At 44.2% G+C, this 26,867-nt stretch overlaps 1 protein-coding gene across 2 annotated transcripts in view; it reads left to right on the top strand.

Annotated features, from left to right (window-relative positions):
• Positions 1-26,609, top strand: part of LOC143924811 (dynein axonemal assembly factor 8-like) — a 242,164-nt gene extending 215,555 nt beyond the window's left edge. For both annotated transcript variants that reach the window (XM_077449282.1, XM_077449283.1), the window contains exons 30-31: positions 24,564-24,627; positions 24,928-26,609. In XM_077449282.1, the coding sequence (XP_077305408.1) occupies positions 24,564-24,627; positions 24,928-25,005 (142 nt within the window). In that variant the 3' untranslated portion in view covers positions 25,006-26,609. The remainder of the gene's footprint in view (positions 1-24,563; positions 24,628-24,927) is intronic.
• Positions 26,610-26,867: the final 258 nt, after the last annotated feature.

The following is a 26,867-nucleotide window of genomic DNA, read 5'->3' on the forward strand; positions in this document are numbered from 1 at the left end:
GGTCAGAGACTGTAGACATAAAACAGGAGATGGTCAGAGACTGCAGACATGATACAGGAGATGGTCAGAGACTGCAGACATGATACAGGAGATGGTCAGAGACTGCAGACATGATACAGGAGATGGTCAGAGACTGCAGACATGATACAGGAGATGGTCAGAGACTGCAGACATGATACAGGAGATGGTCAGAGACTGCAGACATGATACAGGAGATGGTCAGAGACTGCAGACATGAAACAGGAGATGGTCAGAGACTGCAAACATGATGCAGGAGATGGTCAGAGACTGCAAACATGATGCAGGAGATGGTCAGAGACTGCAAACATGATGCAGGAGATGGTCAGAGACTACAGATCTGAAACAGGAGATGATCAGACTGCAGACATGATACAGGATATGATCAAAGATTGCAGACATGCTGGAGGAGACTGTTAGAGATAGTGAACATGCTATAGGAGTTCTTGGAGACTGGGGATTGAAGAATAAATATAATATATAATATTCTTTTATCTCAAGGGCGTTTCTGGATGAATAGCATTGATAGACTGACTTAAAGCAAAGTGTGAGTTTGTCACACAGTTGGCACCATAAATACAATGTAAAAAAGTATAATAGTTCAGTGTAGGTAAAAATATATAAAATAGAATAAATAGCCATAAAGCTGGAATAAGCTTAGGGAAGTATGTGTGCTTCATGGCTGCTGGCTTCTGTCTCCATGCTGTCTTGTGTAGCCCAAAAAGAAGCAGGAAATGATGTTCTTAGACTTCTGGGAGAAATCAGCTGTTTCAACTTGTCAAAGTGTCTTGGTGAACATGTCAGTGCCATCTCTCCTAGTGGGTGTGTGTGTCTGATCTTCAAAATCAAAGCGCTGGCTTTATATGTTACATGTGAACGTCATAACCTCACAGAAACTTAGAACCCTGTATGGCACACATTCATTTCTGCTAACGTCAGCAATATGCTATACAGAAGGAGATACTAACTCAGAGAGTCATATATAGAGTTTGATTGACAATCCCACATGTAACACTTGTAGTAATGTGCTGATCATGTAGTGCCAAAAATCTACTAATATGAACACATATTACCAACTTTAACTACATTAACCACTTCAATTCTGGGCACTTAGACACCTTCCTGCCCAAGCCAATTTTCAGCTTTCAGCGCTGTCTCAATTTGAAGGACAATTGCGCAGTCATGCTACACTGTACCCAAACAAATTTTTTATCATTTTGTTCCCACAAATAGAGCTTTATTTTGGTGGTATTTGATCACCTCTGCAATTTTTATTTTTTATGCAACAAATAAAAAAAGACCGACATTTTTGTTCTTTATTTCTGTTACATTTCTTTGTAAATAAATAGGTTTTCTTCTTCAATGACAGGCACTGATAAGGTGGCACTGATGTGCACTGATAGGCGGCACTGATGTGCACTCATAGATGGCACTGATGGGTACTTATGGGTGGCACTGATAGGTGGCATGGATGGGCACTGATAGGTGGCACTGATGGACACTAATGGATGACACTGATGGGTGGCATTGCTGGGCATCCCTATTTTGTAATGTGCCACAGAGATGTGGGCACTGATTGGCATATTTTGGGCATATTTTTTCACGTGGGTGGCCATGGGGGATGTACCTGGCCATCCACATGCTGGGGGCTTCTCTGGTGCTCCTGGGGGCTTCCCTGGTGGTCTAGTGTGGGCATCTAAGGGGGGCTGCGCTGATAAACAATTGGCGCAGACCCCCCTGTCAGGAGAGCATCCGATTGGCTCTCCTCTACTCACATCTGTCAGACGCGAGTGAGGAAAAGCCAATCAATAACTCTTCCTGTTTACTTCATGATCAGCCGTGATTGGACAAGGCTGATCACATGGTAAAGAGCCTCCATCAGAGTGACACACCGCACCACCGATCGCCGCAGTGTGTGCCCCCATGCGGCTCTTATCCTGAACGACGTCATATGACACCCAGTCAGGATAACTGAACCACTGCCTGGCCATCATTTTGCTATTGACCGGACAGGAAGTGGTTAAGTAACTATATACTAATACTTATTAATATGACTGAGACTACACTAAACTAACTTAACAGGATATAAACAAATATGTATTATTCCTTTAGCTACGTAGATGTCTATTTTTGTCTTCTCATGACATTCTATACCCAGATACCTTATATGTCATTCTCCTAAACCAGAAACTTCCAGCAATACTCAGCTTTGGATGAAGAATCATATCAAATCAATTGATCAAGCTCATTCACGCATACTATATTTATTATGACTAATAATATAACCAAATATGTTTTGCAAGCTTTCCATGAATATAATATAACACCTATAAGTGCCAAATTATGAATTTGGAATAATATTCAAACAGGGATATGCTTCAGGAGATAGTCATTGACTGAAGACATATTACATGAGACTGCTAGAAATCACTGCTATGACAGCGCCATAGGGAAACACAGATTTCTGTCTGCAAGGGCCCCGAGCTAACCAAAAAGGGCCACAGGTTGGCCACCAGGGTTCTGCTTGCAGAATCAGCAGATGTTTGTAGAAAAAAGTCTTAGCCTGAGAAACAAACAACTAAAGCAGTCACTACATGTTAGAACTGCTAAGCTGCAATACATTTTTTATTTTTTTTTACTTGGATTTAGATATCCTTTTAATTACATCCGTGCAGGAGCACTGTTCTTTGAGAAAGACGCCACCTAGCTGCAGAATTGTGCACACCATAAAGTAGATTCTCAAACACCGAGCACTGATCGTTCCACAATGTCACCTTTACAGGAAACCTGGCTAAGCTGTGCCACTGGGACCCAATTTACCCGCATTGACATTGACTCTGGCACACGACCGAATGTAGTCTGGTCACTTATTATGTTCCATGACACTCGAGGTTAATTCCCGACATGGAACTCAAGGGGTCAGAGAGAGAGGATTTGGTAGACTGAAGCTGGGACAGTTCAGTTTTCTCTGATGGATTAGGCTCAAACAAAATCCCTTTATAGGAAGCTTTTGTTATGCTACAGATTAGATGGTGTGTTAGGATTTCCGTGACTTAGAAGATGTCACAGAGCCCGCCATACACACAGCAACTGTGCACTGTGAAGGGCATAGGGACTTAATAACCCGAGCCGGCACACTGGCTGACATTCAGCAGTGACATACATGCCAGGCTACGTGCAGGCACAACGCAAACCCTGTCCCTTACCCTGGCCATACCTAAGCACTCCTCTCTCTGAGGACAGCACAACACAAGAGTTGTCATCATTGGCCACACCGCTGTACCGCCAAATCTACAGAAATGTTTGTCCCCAAGTTAGGTGACATTTTATAGTGACGCACATAGGGTGACTCACTCTTTTTACCATGGGAAAAAAAATGCTAATCAGTTACAGGGATTTTCCTGTACATTTTACATTTTCTGCTGACAATAATGAAGATTTATGAGAAAACGAATCTAAGGACTTCTGCAGGATGCCTTTGCTGTCGTACCCTGAAAGTGCCCGGTATTGAAGTGGTTAATGAAGGAAATGAAGGCCAGAGCGTTTGGAAAGCAATATTTTCAGCTGGAGATATGCTACAGAAGACAATAAAAAACTAAGAACATGTTACATTAGGCTAGTAGAGATCAATGCTATTACCCTAATCAATGTTTCCACTATACACCGCTGAGGTCCAAAGGTCACACACCATATTTCAAAGGGCCATATGCAGCTCTTGGGCCACAGGTTGGGCACCAAGGCTGTAGATTAGAGTATGGGAGGGTTATAACTTTTTCATTGCTCTCTGTGCCCCCAGGGAGAGTTTTTCCTCTATTTGTTTTGGTGGCCATTGTCACCAAAACACAATTTGGGGAGAAATCCAAACATTCTGAGTTGCCACCAGAGTAAGGTAATGATAAAAATCTCCAATGAGGACTTCTATTCCCATAACAACTCTCAAAGATGAGAATTTGTTCACTTTGGAGAGATTTCCTTGCCGTTCCTCATTGGTGTTTTCAGCATTGATCACCCACGTCACATGTCTTGCATCTGTTGGTGAGTGCCAGAAGTCCCCACTAGCATGACTGGCTACATTTTTTAAATGCAATTGCCAGCTTCTGTCTCTGTCGCCCCCTGTTGGACCAGTAGCATAGAGCTGAGGAGGATCTTCAGGGGACTCTACTTTGCTCTGTGTTTAGAAGCCTGATGGTTGTTGGGTGGGGACAGAAGTCAGCAGCTGTAGAAATGATCTATCCTTGTTTCTAATTGTAGCATTAACCCCCGAAGGAGCTGCTGGTTATTTTTGGGATTACCGTTACCTTTCGTTCTCCTTGTGACACGTCTAGGGGATGTCCCGTGGTAGATGGCCCAGTAACTTGAGACTGACAATAGATCCAGTTGAATGGATTTTATTTGCAAACGTCAACTATTGAACAGTCTTTTAACTTAGGATCAGAGGGTTGGAAAGAAAAGTTCAGGTACTCTCAATGTCAAAGTCTATAAACGTTATGGAACTTGCTTACTTCGACTGCATCCAGAGAATAGCCATTCGCAGCTGGATGATCACTCAGGTTTGACAGTCCCTCTCTCACAAGGCCTAGCAGCCAACAAGGTGCTTACTCAGGAACAAAGTCTTTATAACCGACATTGTTGCAGAACACGTAGGGAAAACTAAGCTGTAGAACACTTGTAAGATATCTGGATCTTTCAGCCCACTTGGCGATATCCCCAAGACTGGATTCTTTCGGTTACTTCAGCCCTTCCAGGCTCTTGTTAATAAAACCAACCTCACGCGTGGTGTTCTTCTAAAGAGTCCTCCCCTGGAATCAGGGCTGGTGCAAGGATTTTTGACACCCTAGGCGAAACCTCATTTTGCCGCCCCCCTTGGCTCCACCCCTGACTCCACCCCCTTTGCCCTGCTCATGTAATCCCCACCTTTTTAATGGCCGCTACTATTTTGCATGCAACACTTTGCTAGACCAACTAAATTTTACAGTTTTGCCCCAAACCAGGTTTTGGATCAAATAATTCAAAACAAATTTTTGCGCCCATCAAATACAGACTCACCAGCACCCATCAATGCCACTTTACCAGCGTCCGTCAAATACAGACTCACCAGCGCCCATCAATGCCACTTTACCAGCGTCCATCAAATACAGACTCACCAGCGCCCATCAATGCCACTTTACCAGCGTCCATCAAATACAGACTCACCAGCGCCCATCAATGCCACTTTACCAGCGTCCATCAAATACAGACTCACCAGTGCCCATCAATGCCACTTCACCAGCACCCGTCAAATACCATGTCACCAGCGCCCATCAAATACAGACTCACCAGCGCCCGTCAAATACCATGTCACCAGCGCCCATGATCCAATAGAGACTCAGCAGTGCCCATAAAATACAGACTCGGGGGGGGGGGGGGGGGGGTCATTTTAGCAGATCAGTCAATATATAATACATATACACTCATACACATTTTAAAATGACATTTCATATACAATCTCATTAAGAGAGAAAGCAACAGTTTTTACTTATTCCACCAGTGACACCTGTTTCTCACTGGCACCCACTCTGCTGTGTTGTGTTGTCTGTGTACAGTGTACCTGCTGGTTCTGTTCTGTGTCCTGTGATGCCTCTTCCTGTTACAGCCAGCCCAGGCTGCACCTGTCCCAAAGCCCGGAGAGAGCTGCCGCCAGGCGCCACGCAGCCATGTATCCCACGATGCTTGCATCCTCCATCCATCCATGATACTTACTCCGTTCCAGGAGCGCGTGGGGGGGGGGGGGCCGGGGGAACTGTGTTGCTGGAGTCTGGAGAGTGGCCTCGGCGAGATGTGTCATGTGACAGACTGACAGACAGTCAGAGAGCGGAGAGAGCAGAGCGAGGGGGGGGTGGAGGGCGCTACTGCTGCCTGACACAGTGACACACACAGAGAGCGCCCAGAGGTTTACTGGCTGGCTCCCTGCAGTGTGTGTTTACATCAGCGGAACGGAGGGGGGGGCGGGGCAGGGGTTGGTGGCGGTGCTGCTTGACATGGCAGGATATTTACAAGGACAGTGCACTGTGCAGGAGAGGAGTACAATAACCAGCGGCTGGGCGCCCTAGGCGGCAGTGCGCCCTAGGCGGTTGCCTAGTCCGCCTAGTGGTAGCACCGGCCCTGCCTGGAATGCTCGAAGTACACTGGGTCTCTCCTGGACCGGAGACGGCACCCATCCACCTCAGAATCCTTCCTTAGTTCCCTTGCCTTGGGCTAGCCAGCCCCGAGGCATTAAAGTCTGGAGGAACCGCACCCCAGGCCATAGCCTTCCCGGGGGCTGGTCAGGAAGACCAGGACCATATACTCAGCACAGCATACTGCACCGGAATCCAGAACCACGTGACGTCCATGTCTTAAATACCCTCTCCCAGAGGGCACAGTGGGAGGGCCACTCCCACTGACCTGACTCCAAGAGGGAATAATTCAAGCGCCTAACCAGACCATAGTTGCACGCCTGCCACCAGAGATAGCGCCCCCCTGTGGCCAGGCTGAACATCTCACAGTCCAGTCAGACTGACACAGAAGCCAAATTTAGTCAAATAGGCCCAAACCAAACTGTAGTTTGGGTAAAGCTTAAACTTTGAAAAACATCTTCAGGAGCCTGCCACTACATAATTTACCATTGTTGATTATCAGACAGATGGTGGGAAAGCGATAAAGAGAAGATAAAGTTGCCCTTACATCTTTCCTGTTCTCTTGTACATACTTTAAGGCCGTGTTCACACTATTTCCAGAGCGGCTCGCATCAGGGGTTCCGGTGCGTCCCCGTTCACCATTTCAGGGCCAAATTGGCTCAGAATTTTTGCCTGAATTCGGACCTGAAATGGAACCACAGACCCCTGTTGCTGTGCACTCCATGGCCACCCTGGAGATGTGAGTTTCTCAATGGAGCCTGATCACACCTCGTATTCGCATAACTCTGAACCCAGTCTTAAAGTCTTCAGCAGCAGTCTGTGACTGTGCAGTCATTTTTTTGACAGATAGAGGATACCACCAGGTACAATGTAAATCGGGCATTTCCAGATTGGTGGACCAAAAATGCACAAAATTGTTTTCCAGGTCTACGCATTTCTGCCCTGCCATGCAATGTACTCTATATTAATCTTCTTGCATCATTGAGATTCATTTTTGTAAGGAAAAATAAAATGGAAGGCAAAACCTTATGTTTGTACTGGGTCAATTTTCACCTGGGGGGGGGGTTGTATTGGGAGCAGGGGGTGATTTTTGCTTAGGAGGCACTGTGTGCGCTACTTACTCCTGACCCCTGTACTCTGTACAGTACCCACTCCTAATCCCTGTACGCTGTACATTTCTTAATCCTGAGCTCTGAACTCTCTAAATTTCCTACCCCTGACCGCTGCCCTCTGTATGTTACTTGCAACCCCTGTACTTGCATTACATACTTCTGACATCAGCACTCTATGCATTACTTACCCCTGACGTCTGCGCTCTGTGTGTTACTTACTCCTGAACTCTACATTACTTACTTTCTGACCTCTGCATTGTGTTCATTACTTGTAACCCCTGCGCCCTGTATGTTACTTACTCCTGGTTCCTGCATTTTATACATGGCTTACTCCTGACCCCTGCACTTTGTACATTGCTTACTCCTGACCCCTGCTCTCTGTTTGTTACACCTGAACTCTGCACTCTCTGCATTACTTACACCTTTCCCATGCGCTCTGTGTGTTATTTACCCCTGACCTTTGTATTCTGCATTATTTACTTGGGACCTCTGCCCTCTCTGCAGTACTTACTCCTAACCCCTGCATGCTGTGAATTACTTACTTCTAAGCCCTGCACTCTATGCATTATGCACTCTTGTCCCCTGCAATCTTCGTATTGCTCACTTTGGCCCAGAGCAGAGAAGGGTCAGGTTTTTATCCTACCCCTTTAAACTCTTTCTGCTATTATTGAAATTTGGGCTCACTCAATATTCACTTCAATGCTCTTCACAAGATTCCCAAAGATTTCTCAAGTCTTTCACAACCCATGTCGCTGAATTTCCTTTTGGATCTCTAGAAATGGAAGTGAATGCAAATCTCCCCAGCTGGAAGCAGGCAAAACAAAACTAGCCTAATGGGAGTTATAACCCTTCTGTACTCTATCCAAAAGAAAAAGTGTTTGGGCCATCAGTGGCAGGGGGTGTTTTGTTTTTGTTTTTTGGTGGGGGCGGCGCCAAACAATCTTCCCACCCCCCTGGTTGGGTCAAGGACTGCACAAAAAAGCCCCCCCCCATCAGTCAGTCAGTCAGGGCCCGTCACTTACCCCATCTTGCGGGCGAGCGGCTTCTCTCCAGGCTGTGAGTGGCTGCTGTTTCGGCTCCCAAGCGTCTCCTCCCTTCTTCTCCTGGTGGCCATTCTGATTGGATCTCCTTTCAGCCAATTGGGTGACGGGTCTCATAACCTGCTTCCTGATTGGCCGGGAGGAGAATCCGTGTTACAATAGCAAATATTTATTCGCTATTGTCACACAACTGGGTGGGCTTCCTGTTTTTAAAGCCTATTAGAGTTCTGGCTCTAATCATGTGCATCAAAAAAAAAACACTTCCCCTCATTGGCATCCATGCGTCTGATGCCCTGGATGTAGGGGGGGGGGGGCGGCGCCCGTGCGCACCTAATGGATGGGCCGCCACTGTTGGCCATACTAACACTTTAATTCAGCCCTGGAACATTGGAACATAACTACACAAAATCGGAGACCTAGAGAAAATGCTACAATTGGTGCCCAGCCCCAAGCCCAAGTATTGGGATGCCTGCCTTTACACGCACATGAACTTTAATGGCATCCCAGTCTTGGTCCATAAGATTCAATATTGAGTTGGTCTAACCTTCGCAGCGATACCAGCTTCAACTCTTCTGGGAAAGCTGTCCACAAGGTTTAGGAGTGTGTCTATAGGAACGTTTGGCCATTCTTCCAGAAGAGCATTTGTGAGGTCAGGCACTGATGTTGGACGAGAAGGCCAGTCAAGTTCCTCCACCCCAAACTTGCTCATCCGTGTCTTTATGGACCTTGCTTTGTACACTGGTCCAAATCATTTGGTGAAGGGGAGTTATGGTGCAGGGTAGTTTTGCAGGGGGTTGGGCTTGGCCCCTTTGTTTCAGTGAAGAGAACACTTAAGGCATCAGCATACCAAGACTGTTTGGACAATTTCATGCTCCAACTTTGTGGGAACAGTTTGGGGATGGCCCCTTCCTGTTCCAACATGACTGCGCACCAGTGTACAAAGCTAAAGACATGGATGAGCAAAGGATTTTGTACCAAGTATTAAATAAATTTCAGTTAATACCATTCAATACTTTTTCCCCATGTCATTCCATTTTATTACACATAACTTAATTTCTGAACGGATTTGTTTTGGTTTCTTTGTATGTATGTACAGTGAGGGAACAAAGTATTTGATCCCCTGCTGATTTTGTACGTTTGCCCACTGATAAAGAAATGTTCAATCTATAATTTTAATGGAAGATTTATTTTAACAGTGAGCGACAGAATAACAACTAAAATATGCAGAAAAATGCATTTCAAAAAAGTTATAAATTGATTTGCATTTTAATGAGTGAAAAAAAGTATTTGATCCCTTATCAATCAGCAACATTTCTGGCTTCTGGGTGTCTTCTATACAGGTAACAAGCTGAGATTAGGGGCACTCTCTTAAAGGGAGTGCTCCTAATCTAAGCTTATTACCTGTATAAAAGACACCTGTCCACAGAAGCAATCAATCAGATTCCAATCTCTCCACCATGGCCAAGACCAAAGAGCTGTCCAAGGATGTCAGGGGCAAGATTGTAGATCTACACAAGGCTGGAATGGGCTACAAGACATCGCAAAGCAGTTTAGTGAGAGGGTGACAACAGTTGGTGCGATTATTCGCAAATAGAAAAAACACAAAATAACTGTCAATCTCTCTCAGTCTGGGGCTCCATGCAAGATCTCATCTTGTGGAGTTTCAAGGACCATGAGAACGGTGAGGAATCAGCCCAGAACTACACGGGAGAATCTTGTCAATGATCTCAAGGCAGCTGGGACCATAGTCACCAAGAAAACAATTGGTAACACACTACACCGTGAAGGACTGAAATCCTGCAGCACCCGCAAGGTGCCACTGCTCAAGAAAGCCCATGTACAGGCCCGTCTGACGTTTGAAAATTAACATCTATATGATCAAAGGAGAGCTGGGTGAAAGTGTTGTGGTCAGATGAGACCAAAATCAAGCTCTTTGGCATCAACTCAATTTGCTGTGTTTGGAGGAGGAAGAATGTTGCCTGTGACCCCAAGAACACCTTCTGCTCAAACATGGAGGTGGAAGAATTATGCTTTGAGGGGTGTTTTTCTGCTAAGGGGACAAGACAACTTCACCACATCAAAGGGATGATGGATGGGACAATGTACCGTCAAACCTTGGGTGAGAACCTCCTTCTCTCAGACAAGGCATTGAAAATGGGTCGTGGATGGGTCTTCCCACATGACAATGACCCAAAACACAGGGCAAAGGCAACAAACGAGTGGCTCAAAAAGAAGCACATTAAGATCCTGGCAAATCTCCAGACCTTAATCCCATAGAAAATATGTGAAGGAAGCTAAAAGTTCGAGTTACCCGTCAGCCTCAAAACCTTAATGACTTGGAGAGGATCTGCAAAGAGGAGTGGGAGGAAATCCCTCCTAAGATGTGTGCAAACATCTGACCTCTGTGATTGCCAACAAGGGTTTTGCCACCAAGTACTAAGTCATGTTTTGGTAAGGAGGTCAAATACTTATTTCACTCATTAAAATGCAAATCAATTTATAACTATTTTGAAATGTGTTTTTTCTGGATTTTTTTGTAGTTCTTCCGTCTATCACTGTTAAAATATACCTACCATTAAAATTATAAACTGATCATTTCTTTGTCAGTGGGCAAACGTACAAAATCAGCAGGGGATCAAATACTTTTTTTCCCTCACTGTATGTGAAACTTTCATGTCAATATTTACCTGGTGATGGTGATGTGTTCAATACTTATTTTACCCGCTGTGTGTGTGTGTGTGTGTGTGTGTGTATATATATATATATATATACAGTATCTCACAAAAGTAAGTACACCCCTCACATTTTTTTAAATATTTTCTTCTATCTTTTCATGTGACAACACTGAAGAAATGCCACTTTGCTACAATGTAAAGTAGTGAGTGCACAGCTTGTATAACAGTGTAAACGAGTCACGTGACACCGGGGAGGGAAAATGGCTAATCGGGCCCAATGTGGACATTTTCACTTAGGGGTGTACTCACTTTTGTTGCCAGTGGTTTAGACATTAATGGCTGTGTGTTGAGTTATTTTGAGGGGACACGCCTAAAGAGCACGCGCTATGCGTTTTTCAAAGTTAAAGTTATGCCTGAACTGCAGTTTGGTTTGGGTACAATTGTTCTAAATTTGGATCTCAGCATCAGTCTGACTGGACTACAGGATGTTCAGCCTGGCCACAAGGGGCACTGTCTCTTCTGGCAGGCATGGAACCACAGTCTAGTTGGGTGCTTTAAGTTTACTCTCTCTGAGCCTGCCCAGTGGGAGTGTCACTCTTGCTGTGCTTTCTGGGAGAGGGTATTTAAGATGCGGATGTCACGTGCTTTGGGGTTCCGGTCCAGAAAGATGTACTGACTTCATACTCCTGGTCCTCCTGACCAGCCCCCAGGAAGGCTATGGCCTGGGGTGCGGATCCACCTGATCTTGTTGTCTTTGGGCTGGCTAGCTCGAGGAAAAGAAACGAAAGGAGGATTCTGAGCTGTTTGGGAGAGACCCAGTGACTTCACGCTATCCAGGGGAGGACTCTTCAGAAGAAGGCCACGTACGGGTTGGTTTCTTAGTAAGAGCCTGGAGGAACTGGAGTACCCAAGAGAATCCGGTCTCATGAATATCGCCAAGCTGGCTGAGAGATCCAGGTATCCTACGAGTGTTCTTCAAGTTTAGTTTCCCTACGTGTTCTACAATGTCTGTAGCAGAGACGTATTCCTGTAATTTCTACAACAATGTCTGTGGCAGAGACTTGTTCCTGAGTAAAGCACCTTTGTTGGCTGCTAGGCCTTGTGAGAGAGGGACTGTCCAACTTGAGTGAACATCCAGTTGTGAATGGCTATTCTCTGGATCTAGTCAAAGTAAGCAAGTCCTTCATTATTGACTTTGACACTAATGCCGCGTACACACGATCAAACAATCTGGTGGAAAAGTCCGGCGGACTCGAGTCCGCTGGACAATCCACCAGTGTGTGGGCTCCGGCGGACTTTTTTTACCCAAAAGTCCGGCGGACTTAGAAAGTAGTTTTGCACCAAAATTTGCTCCAGGTAGCTGGGACTAGCGAAGGAAGCGTCACTGGCCCCGTCACCTGGTATGGACTTAAAGGGGAAGCCCTACGCCCAAAAAACGGCGTGGGGGTCCCTCCCAGGTCCATATCAGACCCTTATCCGAGCACGCTACCCGGCCGGTCAGGAAAGGGGGTGGGGACAAGTGAGCGCCCCCCCCTCCTGAGCCGTACCAGGCCGCGTGCCCTCAACATGGGGGGGTGCTTTGGGGAAGGGGGGCGCGCGGCCCCCCCACCCCAAAGCACCTTGTCCCCATGTTGATGAGGACAAGGGACTCTTCCCGACAACCCTGGCCGTTGGTTGTAGGAGTCTGCGGGCGGGGGGCTTATCGGAATCCGGGAGCCCCCTTTAATAAGGGGGCCTCCGGATCCCGGCCCCCCACCCTATGTGAATGAGTATGGGGTACAATGTACCCCTACCCATTCACCTGTGAAAAAAATGTAAATAAAACACAACACACAAGGGTTAAAAATAGTTTATTGCACAGCTCCAGGGGTCTTCTTCCGTCTTGGGGGGGTCTTCTCGCCAGACTCCTCCGCTATCTTCTGCTTGCTCTTTTACTAGTGGAGGAGCCCGGCTTTCTTCTTCGTCGACGCCCTCTTCTTCCGACTTTGGAAAAGTCTTTGGAGCAGGTCCGCTCGTTCGGACAGTCCGGCGGACTTTACGGCGGTTTGTCCGCCAGACTAAGTCCGCCCTATAGTCTGATCGTGTGTACGCGGCATTAGAGTACCTGAACTTCCTTCCTAACCCTCTGATCCTATTTTAAAGAGACTGTTCGTTGTCTACGTTTTTGCAATAAAAATCCCTTCATGCGGATCTGTCGTCAGTCTAGAGTTACTGGGTATCTACCATGGGAAACCCCTAGACACAAATTGAGGAGAAGAAGGCAACGGTAAGCCCAATCTAATAAGCAGCTCCTTCGGGGGTTAGTGCTACATATATATAATATATAATGTGTATATATACACACACACACACACACACACTCTCCAGCTGTCTTGTCTCCTCCTCTCCTATTCGTCTCCAAGACTACCCCAATCTGGCCGGCTATCTCCTACTCTGTGCAATTCCCTGATCCCTGAAAACTCATCTCTTCAGGGAAGTCCATCCCACCTTTGCCTTTGAATTGAATGTTTCATTCTCCCATCAGCTCATCCCTTACAGCTATTATTATTTAAGGTACTTATATAGCGCCGTCAATTTACGCAGCGCTTAACATATTCATTGTGCATTCACATCAGTCACTACCCTCAAGAAGCTTACAATCTAAGGTCCCTAAGGGCCGGCTCACACTGCAGGCGATGCGAGGCGACACCGACTTGCCTCGCCGCGACCTGCCGCGACCTCAGCGGCAACTTGCAGATGACTTCTGTATAGAAGTCAATGCAAGTCGCCCCGAGGTCGCCCGAAAGTAGTACAGGAACCTTTTTTCTGAGTCGGAGCGACTCGAGTCGCTCCTCTCAGAACGGTTCCATTGTACAGAACGGGGGCGACTTGTAAGATAGCGGCGAGGCGAGTCGTGTCGCCTCGCATCACCCGCAGTGTGAACCGGGTGAAACTCACATTCATATACTAGGGTCAATTTAGACAGAAGCCAATTAACCTACCAGCATGTCTTTGGAGTGTGGGAGGAAACCGGAGTAACCCAGAGGAAACTCACACAGGCACAGGGAGAACATGCAAAATCCAGGCAGGTAGTGTCATGGTTGGAATTCGAACCAGCGACCCTTTTTTTTTAATTTTTTTTTTTTTTTTTTTTGTGCTACCCACTACACCACTGTGCCGCACTATTACTTTTTGTTCCACTTGCCCTCCCTGTTAGATTGTAAGCTCTCAGGAACAAGGTCCTCCTAACCTTTTTTTGAATTGTATTTTTACTGTACTATCTCCCTTTATAATGTTAAGCGCTACTCAAACTGTTGGCACTATACATTGCAAATCCTGTATAATAATAATAATAATAATAATATATATATATAAATGGCCCATATCTGATGGAGGCTATTATATCATGGAGTGTGCAGGGAGCAACCCGTGTGACAAGAGGCTGTGTGGATCCCAGTGGGAAGCTTTGTTGATTTCTTCCTCGCAGTCGGAGGGAGGGGGTACAGAGCTCCCGAGTCCCCCCCCCCCTCCTTAGCTCTTATCTGTGATGTTCCAGCTCCTCTATCCTTAGAACCATGAGTTATAGCCAGCTGCACAGGAAAAGTAGGCCAGGCAGAGTTTAAAGCATTCTATTGAAAGAACACAAAACCTAGCAAAGGGATTTTACTCGGCAGAGCGGGATTTTGGTTACGTTCCCTGAAATCATCTTTTCTATGGGGTTGGTTTTCGGGAGCCTCAAAAGATTCCTTTTTTTTTTTTTTTTTAAAGGCCGTTTTGAAAACTCTTTGGAAATCTTCGCTTTGAGAGCATCCAAGGTGTGTTTGCCATCCGGCACACGCTCTCGTATATATGCATTATAACTAGCGTCTCCTCTCCTAAGATTCTTATTGTTTTCATCATCAGGATTCCAAATTATATGTTAGATGTATATGTAATTATGTAGTACTCGGAATTAAATTAGGCTTGTAGTGAAATCCTGCTATAGAAAACAAGTCGATTAACTAGGGAACTGCTAATGTTGCATAGAAAGCATTGCAACCGTGATTAACCATTTCAGCCCCGGAAGAATTTACCCCCTTCCTGACCAGAGCACTTTTTGCGATTCGGCACTGCGGCGCTTTAACTGACAATTGCGCGGTCGTGCGGCGTGGCTCCCAAACAAAATTGACGTCCTTTTTTTTCCCACAAATAGAACTTTCTTTTGGTGGCATTTGATCACCTCTGTGGTTTTTATTTTTTTGTGCTATAGACAAAAAAAAAAGCAAAATTTTGAAAAAAAACGCATTATTTTTTACTTTTTGCTATAATAAATATCCCCCAAAAATATATAAAAAAAAAATTTTCCCTCAGTTTAGGCCGATACGTATTCTTCTACATATTTTTGGTAAAAAAAAATTGCAATAAGTGTTTATTGATTGGTTTGCACAAAAGTTATAGCGTCTACAAAATAGGGAATAGTTTTATGGCATTTTTATTAATAATTTTTTTTTTACTAGTAATGGCAGCGATTTTTATCATGACTGCGACATTATGGCGGACACATCGGAACAATTTTGACACGCTTTTGGGACCATTGGCATTAATACAGTGATCAATGCTATAAAATTGCTTTGATTAATGTAAAAATGTCACTGGCAGTGAAGGGGTTAAGTGTGTCCTAGGGGATTGTTCCTAACTGTCTGGGGGATGGGCTTGTGTGACGTGGACACTGATTGCTGCTCCCGATGACAGGGAGAAGACGATCAGTGTCCTGTCACTAGGCAGAACGGGGAGATGTTGTTTACATTGGCATCTCCCCGTTCTTCAGCTCCGTGACATGATTGCGGATATCCCTGTGGCGATCGAGTCTGCTGGTCCCGCGGGCACGGTCACGGAGCTTGCTGCAGGCGCGCACAGTGGGAAATTCAAAGTAACGTACGGGTACGCTACTTTGCCCAGACGTGCCATTCTGCCGACGTATATTATTATATATTATATATAGCGGTACGCAAGTGGTTAAAGCTGAACTTCCGTAATGATCTAAATCAGGGGTGTCCAACCTTCTGACCTTCCTGGGCCACATTGGAAGAAGAGGAAATATCTTGGGCCACACATAAAATATACTAACAATAATATAGATTATGTACCTATCTGACAAATAAAACTAAATTTTTTTTGTAATATTTTTTCATTATAAAAGAGAGAAAAATCAAACTAGTGCAATACAGTAAAACCTTGGTTTGCGAGCATAATTCATCCCAGAAACATGCTTGTAATCCAAAGCACTTGTGTATCAAAGCGAATTTCCCCATAAGAAATAATGGAAACTCAAATGATTCGTTCCACAACCATTTATTCATAGGTCCTTCAGTTTATAGTCAATATAAAAAGATTATAGCAATGTGATAAGTCGTGTAACCATAAAATGTCCCTCCACAAATGGAAGCCTCCACAAGGGGATTAGAAGCAAAATCCTGCAGGAGCTCCAGAGTATAAAACAGAAGAGAGGAGCCTCTAAGGCCCCATTCACTTTTGAGTGTTTTTTCTGGCGTTTTGTCAAGCGTATTTGCGCATTTCTATGCAGCATTTTCCGGCATTTTTGAGCTTTGCCATTTTTTTTTATTAGTCAATAGGAAAAATGATCATCTGTTTCATTTGTTGGTATGTTTTTAGATTTTGTCATCTGCTTCCTGCTCCAAAAACGACCAAATCTGCCTGATTCGAGTGACTAAAATGGGTCCAGACCTTGTTTGAGCTTCAGGCGACTTGGAGTGGAGATGTGAACCATCTCCATAGAGAATAATGGATTTTTTTTCCCCTCAAGCGCTTTGTAGCTTCAAGCTTCAAGCTACAAAATGCTGAGGTGTGAATGGAGCCTAAGGCCGCGTACACACGCGCGGACTGTTGGCCCAACTTTGTCCGCTGAACAGTGTTTCAGCGGACAGTCCGCTCGTGTGTGGGCTTCAGCGGACAGTTTCAGCGGACAGTCTGACGAACAAAGTTTTTCGGAATTTCCGTAAAACTGTCCGCTGAAACTTGGTTTGAGCGGACAGTCCGCCCGTGTGTAGGCTTGTTCGTCAAACTAAGTTCCGCGCATAGTCAGAAAGGATTTACACGCCGAAGGTTGCATTGCAGTGTATAGGACGTCGTTTTCTAGTCCCGTCGTACGTGCCGTTCACGTCATCGCGCACGGTTTCAGCGGACTGTTCGTTCATCGTGTGTGGTCAAGTCCGTTCATGCTAATTTTGAGCGGACTGTTTGTCAAACTGTTTGACGAACAAGGTTGGGCGAACAGTCCACGCGTGTGTACGCGGCCTTAGTGTAGTAATATGTTGCTCAATGTTGTACCTTCATTAAATGTAACCCTATTGCTACACTTAGAGCCGCCTCTCTTCTCTTTTATACTCAGTTGTGACATGACACTACTTGTATATCAAGACATCGCTTGTATATCATGTCAAAATGTGTTACCTTGCAAAATGTTCTTCTCATACCAAAGTTTTACTGTATTTAACACTGTTTTTGATCAAATAAAGCATCAATATCTGGTTTGATAGATGCAGTATCAGAGTAAAGGGGGCTGAATACAAATGCCCACCATACTTTTCAGATATTTATTTGTAAAAAAAATTGAAAACCATTTCGAATTTTCCTTCCACTTCACAATTATGTGCCACTTTGTGTTGGTCTATCACATAAAATCCCAATAAAATACATTTATGTTTTTGGTTGTAACATGGCAAAATGTGAAAAATGTCAAGGGGTATGAATACTTTTTCAAGGCACTGTTTGTCTAGAAAGTCTAAACATATGTCTTATGGTCCTTTCACACGGCTTTTCCGACTGGCGAACTCCGCTTTGCTCGGTGGGGTATCGATCCGCTGATCCCCGCTGAGCAGGCAGATGACAGGTCCGTCTATGCTCAGTGCGCAGAGAGGGACCTGTCAAAGCCTCCTCTATGGGGAGATTGGATGTCAGTTTTCATCTGATCCCATCCAATCCGATTCTCCAGATGGATTGAAACTAGGGTCATCATCCGCCTAGATTTCACGGACAGGATCGGATATCGGCAGATGTCAATGGACATGTCACCATTGACATCCGCCACTCCATAGGGGTGAATGGAGTGTCCAATCAGGTCCGTCTGAAAAACGAACAGGCGGACTTGATCGGAAAGCCCGCGTGAAAGTGGCCTTAAAGTCTAGGAAGGCTGGGTCATAGGATCTCTGACAACCAGAAGCATTGTAGACGTTTCACTCTATCAGAGATTGCAGAGAATCAGGTGCAATCAGGTTCCTAGATTGTAATCTCTGTTGAGCAGGGCCCTCTGATTCCGTCCTGTCTGCCCTCATGTTGTAAAGCGCTGCGCAAACTGTTGGCAGTATATAAATCCTGTATAATAATAGTAATAATCAGCTCTTTTCAATCAGACAGCCCTTGTTTGGTAGATTTTCTGTGGAATAAAATAATCACCAAGTTAAAACACTGTGCACCAATCTGCATAGAAAGCATAGCCTTAATAGATAATGTGCAAACATGGCTGCCCATAAAACAAGCTATACATTTCATTTTAGAGCAAGGGAGGTTTATGATCTGTTTTCAGTATTTTATTTTATTTTTTTGCCACGTGTCCGTCTTTACCTTCACTTCCTGCCCCATAGCCAAAAAAGGAAGTGAGAGGAAATCTCTCCAAAGTGAGGGAATTCCTGGTTGTCAGCAGAACTGGTGTCCCCTCTATTCCTGTTCTGGTGACAACCCAAAGTTTGGGTTGGATGCCGGATTGTGTCTCCACACGACCGCCCACATCAGTGGCTACCTGGCTGGTAGCGTACCACAATGGCCTGTGATTGAGCAGCATTTATTCTCTCATTATACGGGTTACGCTTCTCTTTGACTTCATCATTTTTGGATGGTCATCCTTTCCCAGGGTGCTCTGGCTACCATTTAGCAAGCATATTCATACTTAATGGGACACAAAGGAGTATAGACGGGCAGATTCAAGACACAACTCCGCTCAGCTTTCTGGTTGCTTTTAATACTTTGTTGGAATGTTATGCATATGACCGTTTCAGAAAACATAAACATGATTGACCCTTTCATGTACCCCTGAAGAAGGAGATTTTTTAAAACTCTGAAACGCGTTGGGTGAACCATAGACAATAATGTCAATCGCTGTGGTAACTGTCATAATTTATATACATTATTGATAAAATTCCGCCCCCATTTCGCTTTTTATTCTGTAGCTTATGAAGTAATTACGCTATTGATAAAATTTCTACTTTTTTACTCATTATGTAATTTTTGTGCCTTCAAAGTCCAGTTAAGGGATATTTCTTCTTTTGGTTTAGTTATTTGGATGTGGCACCCCACAGACACACTTACTGATAATTAATTCTGTCCACAACCCAAAATTTTGGATTTTCTTTCATAGTAACCTCTGGTGATAACGGTAAACAGGAAAAATAGAGAGGGTGACTGGGGGGCACATGCAGTAAAATAAACCTAACAGGGGTTCTAATCCCTTTCCACTTTAGCCAAAATGAAACCGGAACGTTTTGCCTTTAGCTATACTTTATTAAAATGAATAAAACATACATTGCATTCATTAATAAAATTTTATACACTGATCCTTTCCTACATTTGGATCTAACAAAACCATGAAAGAGATGACTGTTCTCTTTCAATTAATCGCAAGCAGATTCAGCAGATGTCTCAAAGTTCTGGTAGGCAATGCCAGCTGTTGTAACATGACTTCAGACACTTGTGGACTTATTCAGTAAAGAGCTTGTCTTAAAACGTAACTAAACCTAAGAACAAAAATGTCACATATAGCAGCTTGGTGTCCTTAGATTTGGTGATCACCATTTTTTGAAGCTTTTTATTCTTTATTTTCAGCTATAGATTCTACCAGTAACACACTTCTTCTTCTAGGGTGGCAACGCTGCTTCTCCATAGATACAGTAAAGCGAGTGAGCTGCGTCACCCTAGAAGAAGAATTTTGTTACTGGCAGAATCTATAGGTGTACTGTATCTATGGAGAATCAGCGTTGTCACTCTAAGCCCTTGTACACACGGTCGGACATTCCAACAACAAAATCCATCGGATTTTTTCCGACAGATTTTGTCCGAAACTGGTGTTGCATACACACAGTCGGACAAAGTTGTCAGAAAATCCGATCGTTTGGAACGTGATGACGTTCGTTCGTTACGATGGGACTACATGCAGGCTAGTAGCCAAGTTTTGGTCTCGTAATTTGATCTGAGCATGCGTGGCACTTTGTCCAATCGGAATTCTCTACAAACGATCTGACAAAGTCAGATCGGATCATGTTGTCGGATAATTTTATATCCAGCTCTCAAACTTTGTTGGTTGGACATTCAGACGGAAAAAGTCAGATGGAACCCACACACGGCAACATGGTCCGATCGGACATTTTCCGTCGGAATTTCCGACCGTGTGTACAAGGGCTTAGACAAGAATACAAAAAAAACTGCCCCTTTTCCTCTTCCTAGCATAGAGTGAAGGGTTTCTGTAGTCCTCAGAGATAACTGGGAAGGGGGGGAGGGCTTATTTACTAAAGACAAATCCACTGTACACTACAAGTGCATTTGGAAGTGCAGTCGTCGTAGATATGAGGGGGACATGCAAGGGAAATAAACAACAGAATTTTTGCTTTTACATGAATGGATGATAAAATCAGCAGAGCTTCCCCTCATTTTAGCTCTTCCACTCAGATCTAAAGGGACTGCACTTCCAAGTGCACTTGCAGTGCAAAGTAGATTAGTCTTTAGTAAATCAACCCCAATGTAACTGATATGATATGAGTGCAGCACAGGAAGTCTCATAAGATTTCTGTAAGGATCAACAGATAGGTGCAAAAAATATCAAACACAAAAAAAAAATACTTTCATTAGTATATTTCAGGCTTAAAGCGGCATTAAGCCCTGGTTCACACTTCTGCGTTGCGGATGCGATCTGCTGCGTGTGTCAGTGTTATCTTAACGACACCCCAAAATAGATTGCAAAACACAGCGCTTTTGCCATGCTATGCGATGGAAAAAAAGGGTCCTGCACCTGCTGATGCAAAGCGATTTCAACCATAAAAAAATGTACAGACATTGCATGTGATGTGCACAGGAATGTGGTGTGATTCCTGTGCGAATCACATGCTGTATCTACATCGTGCAAGTGTGAACCCAGGCTAAAGCTTTATTTTTTTTTAAACTAAAATAACAAACATGTTATACTTACCTGCTCTGTGCAATGGTTTTGCACAGAGCAGCCCCAATCCTCTTCTTCTGGCTCCTCCCCCATGGCCCAGTGACCCCATGGAAAGCTGCTGTCCATGGGGGCACCAGTGCAAGCTCGCCTTCCTAGTTGCCCTGTCTGAAACTATCGAAACTGAGGGGGGCGGTTGCCCCAACTCCCAACCCCCATCCGCTCGCTTAGGACAGCATTTAATTGACATCAGCAGGAGCCAATCCCTCCCACTGCTATCAATCTGTCCAATGAGGAAGGAAGCAGCAGCGAGAGCTGCTGCTTTACTGCACATTGCTGGATCAGATGGGCTATGGTAAGATAAAGGGGAGCGAGGGATGCTTCAGCACAGAAGGATTTTCATCTTAAAGTGGAGTTCCAATCCCCAAATATCATTTTTTTTAAATGCTCCCCATTACTGTTCCTATTTTTACTTTAAAGCGAAGTTCCAACAAACGTAAAATCTTTTTATATTAGGACACTTACCTGTCCTGGGATCCAGCGATGTCGGCACCCCAGCTGATGTTTCCATCGGCTCTCGGGTGCTGCGCCGCCATACGTGGTAAGGGAAACCAGCAGGTTCCCTAATGCGCATTTCACTTTCCTAATGGGCTGGCGGCGGGGGAAGGAGGAGGGGGGCCAAACTTCCGAGTGATACAGCCAGGCCCTTCAGAAAGCACAATGCACTTCGCACATGTGCAGTAGGGAACCTGCCGGTTTCCCACAAATGGCGGCCCAGCACCCAAGAGCCAATGGTTAACATCTAAGCTACATGTTAATTGATTAATGAATAATTACTGATTAAATAAGAGTTCTCCATCTGCGCGGGTTGTTGGTATTTTTAATTTCTTACACCAATTAGAAGCATCGGCTGGGGTGCCGACATCGCTGGATTCCAGGACAGGTAAGTGTCCTAATATGAAAAGACTTTTACTCCACTTTAAGGCCGGGTTCACACCACAGCGATGCGGGAACGCCGCAAATCCGCGGCGTTTTCCCGCATCGCACACCTCCCGCCGGCAGTTCACACTGCCCTATGCGGACGGCTGGGAGTGTCAATGATATGTTAATGACACCCCCAGATCCGTCCGCATATCGCAGTGCGATCTGCAGACTCGCACAGGAATCGGATCGCATGGTGTGAACCCCCATGCGATCCGATTCTGTTGCAGACCAAAAAAATGGTCCCGTGCGAGTTTGCTGCAGGAGCGATGCGAATTCAGCCATACTATCTGTATGGCTGAACTCGCATCGCTACGGAGATCGGATGTGATTTGCACTGCAGTGCGGTGCGAATCACATCCGGATCTCCCCCCGCAGCAGTGTGAACCCGGCCTAAAGTGGGATTCCACTGCCGTTTTTTTTTTTTTTTTTTTTACCTGTGTCACTGTTGGGCGATTCCTACGGTGTCTTTGCAGCCACGATCGGCGTCTTTTTAACCCCCGGCGTGACGATTTCATTGCTAAGGAAAACTTTTAAAAAAGCAGTCCGGCAGTTTCCACTTTCACTGTGGGCGTTTGAAGCCCACAGGCATTTACTTCCTGGATGCGATGACACTCAGCATCCACCACTCCATCTCGCACATGCTCATTGAGTGTCCTCTTTGTTTTCCTTCCTTTTGCCTCATGTGCTATAGTAGTAATGGCTGATAGAGCTGCCTGCCCACTTTCAAAATGGCAATTTCGGCTTGACTGTGTCCCCCACGGATTTCTGGGAAATAGCAAAAAAAAGTTCCCAGGGACCATTGCGAAGCCAATAAACACGCCTACTCCCACGGGAGGAGAGCCCGGAAGTCGGCATAAACATTAAAAATAAAAGGTAAATACTGCATATTATTTTATTTCAATGGTCATAACTGCATCTATGTTCCAAAGCCATTTGAATAAGATGAACTTGCAATTTTCTGTACAAAACCGCTTTAAGATGAAAATCCTTCTGTGCTTCAACATCCCCCCTCTCAAGCTGACCCAAACAAACTATGTAAAGAATTTCAAACGATGGAGTTCAGCTTTAATGACACTTTAAGAAATTCAGACTTTCTCAGTTTTATTTTTCAAAATTCTTCAATCTGGACACAGCCAGATAGCTAAAATTTTCAAGACTAAGCCGGCAATATTGACCCTTATATTCCTTAATGGAACATGTACTTTAAATAAAACCCACTGTGTTTCAGTACATGATTCAGAGTGTGTGGATGCAACCAGTGCCAGATTTATAGGGGGGCAAAAGGAGCAACTGTCCTGGATACCCCCCTATATCCAAAGAATAATATAAAATAATGTAAAATAATAAAAAATAAATATTATAATATAAAATAAAAAATATAACCGCGCTCTCCCACAAATTGATTATTCTTAGCATGTGATTAAACCTAGAATCTCCAACCAAATTCAGCCACTATAAGTCCAATGTGACTATTATAATAAATTGATAAAAAAACTGAAAACATAAAAAATAAATAAAAACGTTAATAAACTCAATTGAGTTTATTAACGTTTTTATTTATTTATTTCTTGATTTATTTATTCATCTGAATTTATGTATTTATTTATTTATCTGATATTTAATATTTATTTACATGCTATTTCTCAGTGAAACTGTTAAGCACTGCATATGTATTAATTACATATATATGTTATCACTGTTTTCTGTTTTTTATCAATTTATTATAATAGTCACATTGGACTTATAGTGGCTGAATTTGGTTGGAGATTCTAGGTTTAATCACGTGCTAAGAATAATTAATTTGTGGGAGAGCGCGGTTATATTTTTTATTTTATGTGTATTTTGGGTGTGTATCACATCTTAATAATCACTGCTTCCAAATATTTAGTATAATTTTTGTATGGTTGGTTTTTAGGCTAGCACAGTATTTTTCTTGTTTTTATTTAAATATTATAATATATAATCATAAAAAAACTTTTATTTTTTTAACTGTATCTTGAGAAGAAAGATTTTTACCAGCCATCATCTGTAAAATATTTTTGCTCTGGACTGGTATATTGTAACGTTTTTGTGTCGTGCATTTTAAAAATGTGTGACTATCATTGAGAATGTAAACCAATGTATATGAGAGGCTCCCAGAACCTGAAGTGCCTCGGGCCCCCCAAGGTCTAAATCTGGCCCTATATGCAACAAGTATAAATGGGTGCTCCCATGTACATATATTAATGACCTGAAAATTCAAAACTGGACAGTCTTTACCAAAGCTAATTGGCAAAAGTATTCCTGCAAAGTATGGCCTGACCAAACCCTGTGACCATCCTCTCATGCCAGCACTGGTCAAAATTGTTATTCTTTTTTTATTTTTTTATTTATTGCTTAACAGGATTATTATTTTCTTGCAGTATTAACTTACAAAACGGACAGAACTTCCCACAATCGTTGCTGAGTCCCCAGAGCCAGCCACAGGTAAGTGGCACGTGCCTGCACCGATCCTCCAGGCTGCAGCTATTCATTGTGCTGACACAACTTACACAAACCAGACACTGGCCAAGTTGCAGAGAATTGCATTTATATTGTTGATTTCATTTAGCAGCACTGAATTGCATTCTCAGCTGCTCCTTTGGGAATTGAGAGATAAGAGTGAGATGTGCTGACCGAGTAGAGTGATCCTGCTTAGTCTTCTCATTTCTGTGTCACCTTATTTTCCTCCAACGTCTATCTCCAGCACCCACCCTTACCTCATCTTCTTTCCTATTCTCTCTTCAGGCCGACAAGATTCTCAGCTGCGTTTTTGATTCACTGACCCCTGACAGCATCCACCAAATTGTGCCTCGGGCCTTGTGAGAAGTGGCGCTCTATACAGCGCTCATCAGCTCTCCAATGACAGCTCAAAGTCACTCTGACATTCCATCCTAAGATCGGAAAGCGGATCTACTGCCAGCTCATCAAGAAAATAACAGCGATAAATCTATATGACAAATGAAAATTGTAATTTGGCAAACTACATTCTGATGATGTTTTTGTACCCACCAAGCTGTGCCTCTTGAGTTCCAAATGGCAAATATAAAAACTCCTCAACACATCCTTGTTAGCTAAAGGAACCTAAATAAGACCTGCTTCTTCTGTTCACAAAAAAAACAGACTTGTAAGTATTCAAACATTGGAAACTTATGGGAAAGTCATTGCCAAGGTATCTCTGTACATTGAGGTACCGACCTGCCATAATCTATAGGAGCCCTCACACTGGGATATGGCAAGGAATACATTGACAGCACACTTACCTGAAGGTAAACCCCATGTCTTCTTGACAATGACTGAGGCTGAATTTTGTACTAGGAACCCGCAGGCCTTTCTCAATGCTCTGCCCCGTTCAATCAGGTGGTTTTATAGTATAGTGGTTACAAGTGCGGATCCAGTGGGGGGGCAACGGGGCAATTCTTCCCCCCCCGAGAAAATATTATCAGCAATAGGCCAGCAGCAGCGCTGAGACCCTCGTGTTGCTGCACCGCTGCTGGCCTGTCCTGGCACTGGTTGCTATCGCCCAGGGGTGGACTGACAACTCATTGGGCCCCCGGGCAATAGGTGATTATGGGGCCCCCAGGCAATCCGAGATTATGGGGCCACACAGTATACACACACACAGTATACAATCACACAGTATACAATCACACAGTATACACATACATGTACACACAGTATACACAGACATGTTTCTATTGACTGAGAAGGTACTGGAGAGGTGGGACAGCTATAATCTTTGGATTTTTAGACCAAAAGGATGTCGGTAAGGACATTTCAGAGACAGATGTAAAAAACGAAGATTTGTACATACTGTCCCTGGTTTTACTGAGGCTGGCAACCCTGATGGGGCCCCCTAATGGCTTGGGGGCCCTCGGGCAGTGCCCGAGTGGCCCAATGGTCAGTCCGCCCCTGCTATCGCCTGCCACCTGGCGTCTAGCAACCAGTGATGTCACTTCCAAGCCGAGGAGGAGGAGAGCAAGGTGCCAGCATTCAGAGCGGAGTGGAGGAGGATATAACTACTTCCTCCTCCGTGCCTAGTGTGTGAATGTTGGCTCCACCCACCTCCTCCATCCATCTTCTCCAGGCTCCAGCGTGGCGTGAAGCAAGGGAACTTCCAGTTCCATGACTGTGTAGATAGGTCAGAAGATTGTATGTGCATGCCACATTTCCTGAACTTGAAGGTAGGTATTAGTTGTCAATTTAGGCTGGAGTCTAACTAACAGAGAAATATGGCTTTCCCTCCATTATATCACCTTGCTGTTTGACCAGCAGATCTTTAGTAATATACATAAATACCGTGCAGAGGAGTTATTTTGAGGGGACAGCAAATTTACACTGTTATGTAAGCTCACTACTTTATATTGTAGCAAAGTGTAATTTCTTTAGTGTTGTCACATGAAAAGATATAATAAAATATTTACAAAAACGTGAGGGGTGTACTCTCTTTAGTGGGATACTGTGTATATACATACAGTAGCTCACAAAAGTGAATACACACCTCACATTTTTGTTAATGTTTTATTGTATCGTTTCATGTGACAACACTGAAGAAATTATACTTTGCTACAATGTAAAGTAGTGAGGGTACAGCTTGTATAATAGTGTACATTTGCTGTCCCCTCAAAATAATTGAACACACAGCCATTATTGTTTAAACCGTTGGCAACAAAAGTGAGTACACACCT

Source organism: Lithobates pipiens, unplaced genomic scaffold (assembly GCF_037356315.1).
Source record: "Lithobates pipiens isolate NorthernLeopardFrog02 unplaced genomic scaffold, aLitPip1_a1.2 Scaffold_22, whole genome shotgun sequence".
Lineage (NCBI taxonomy): Eukaryota > Metazoa > Chordata > Amphibia > Anura > Ranidae > Lithobates > Lithobates pipiens.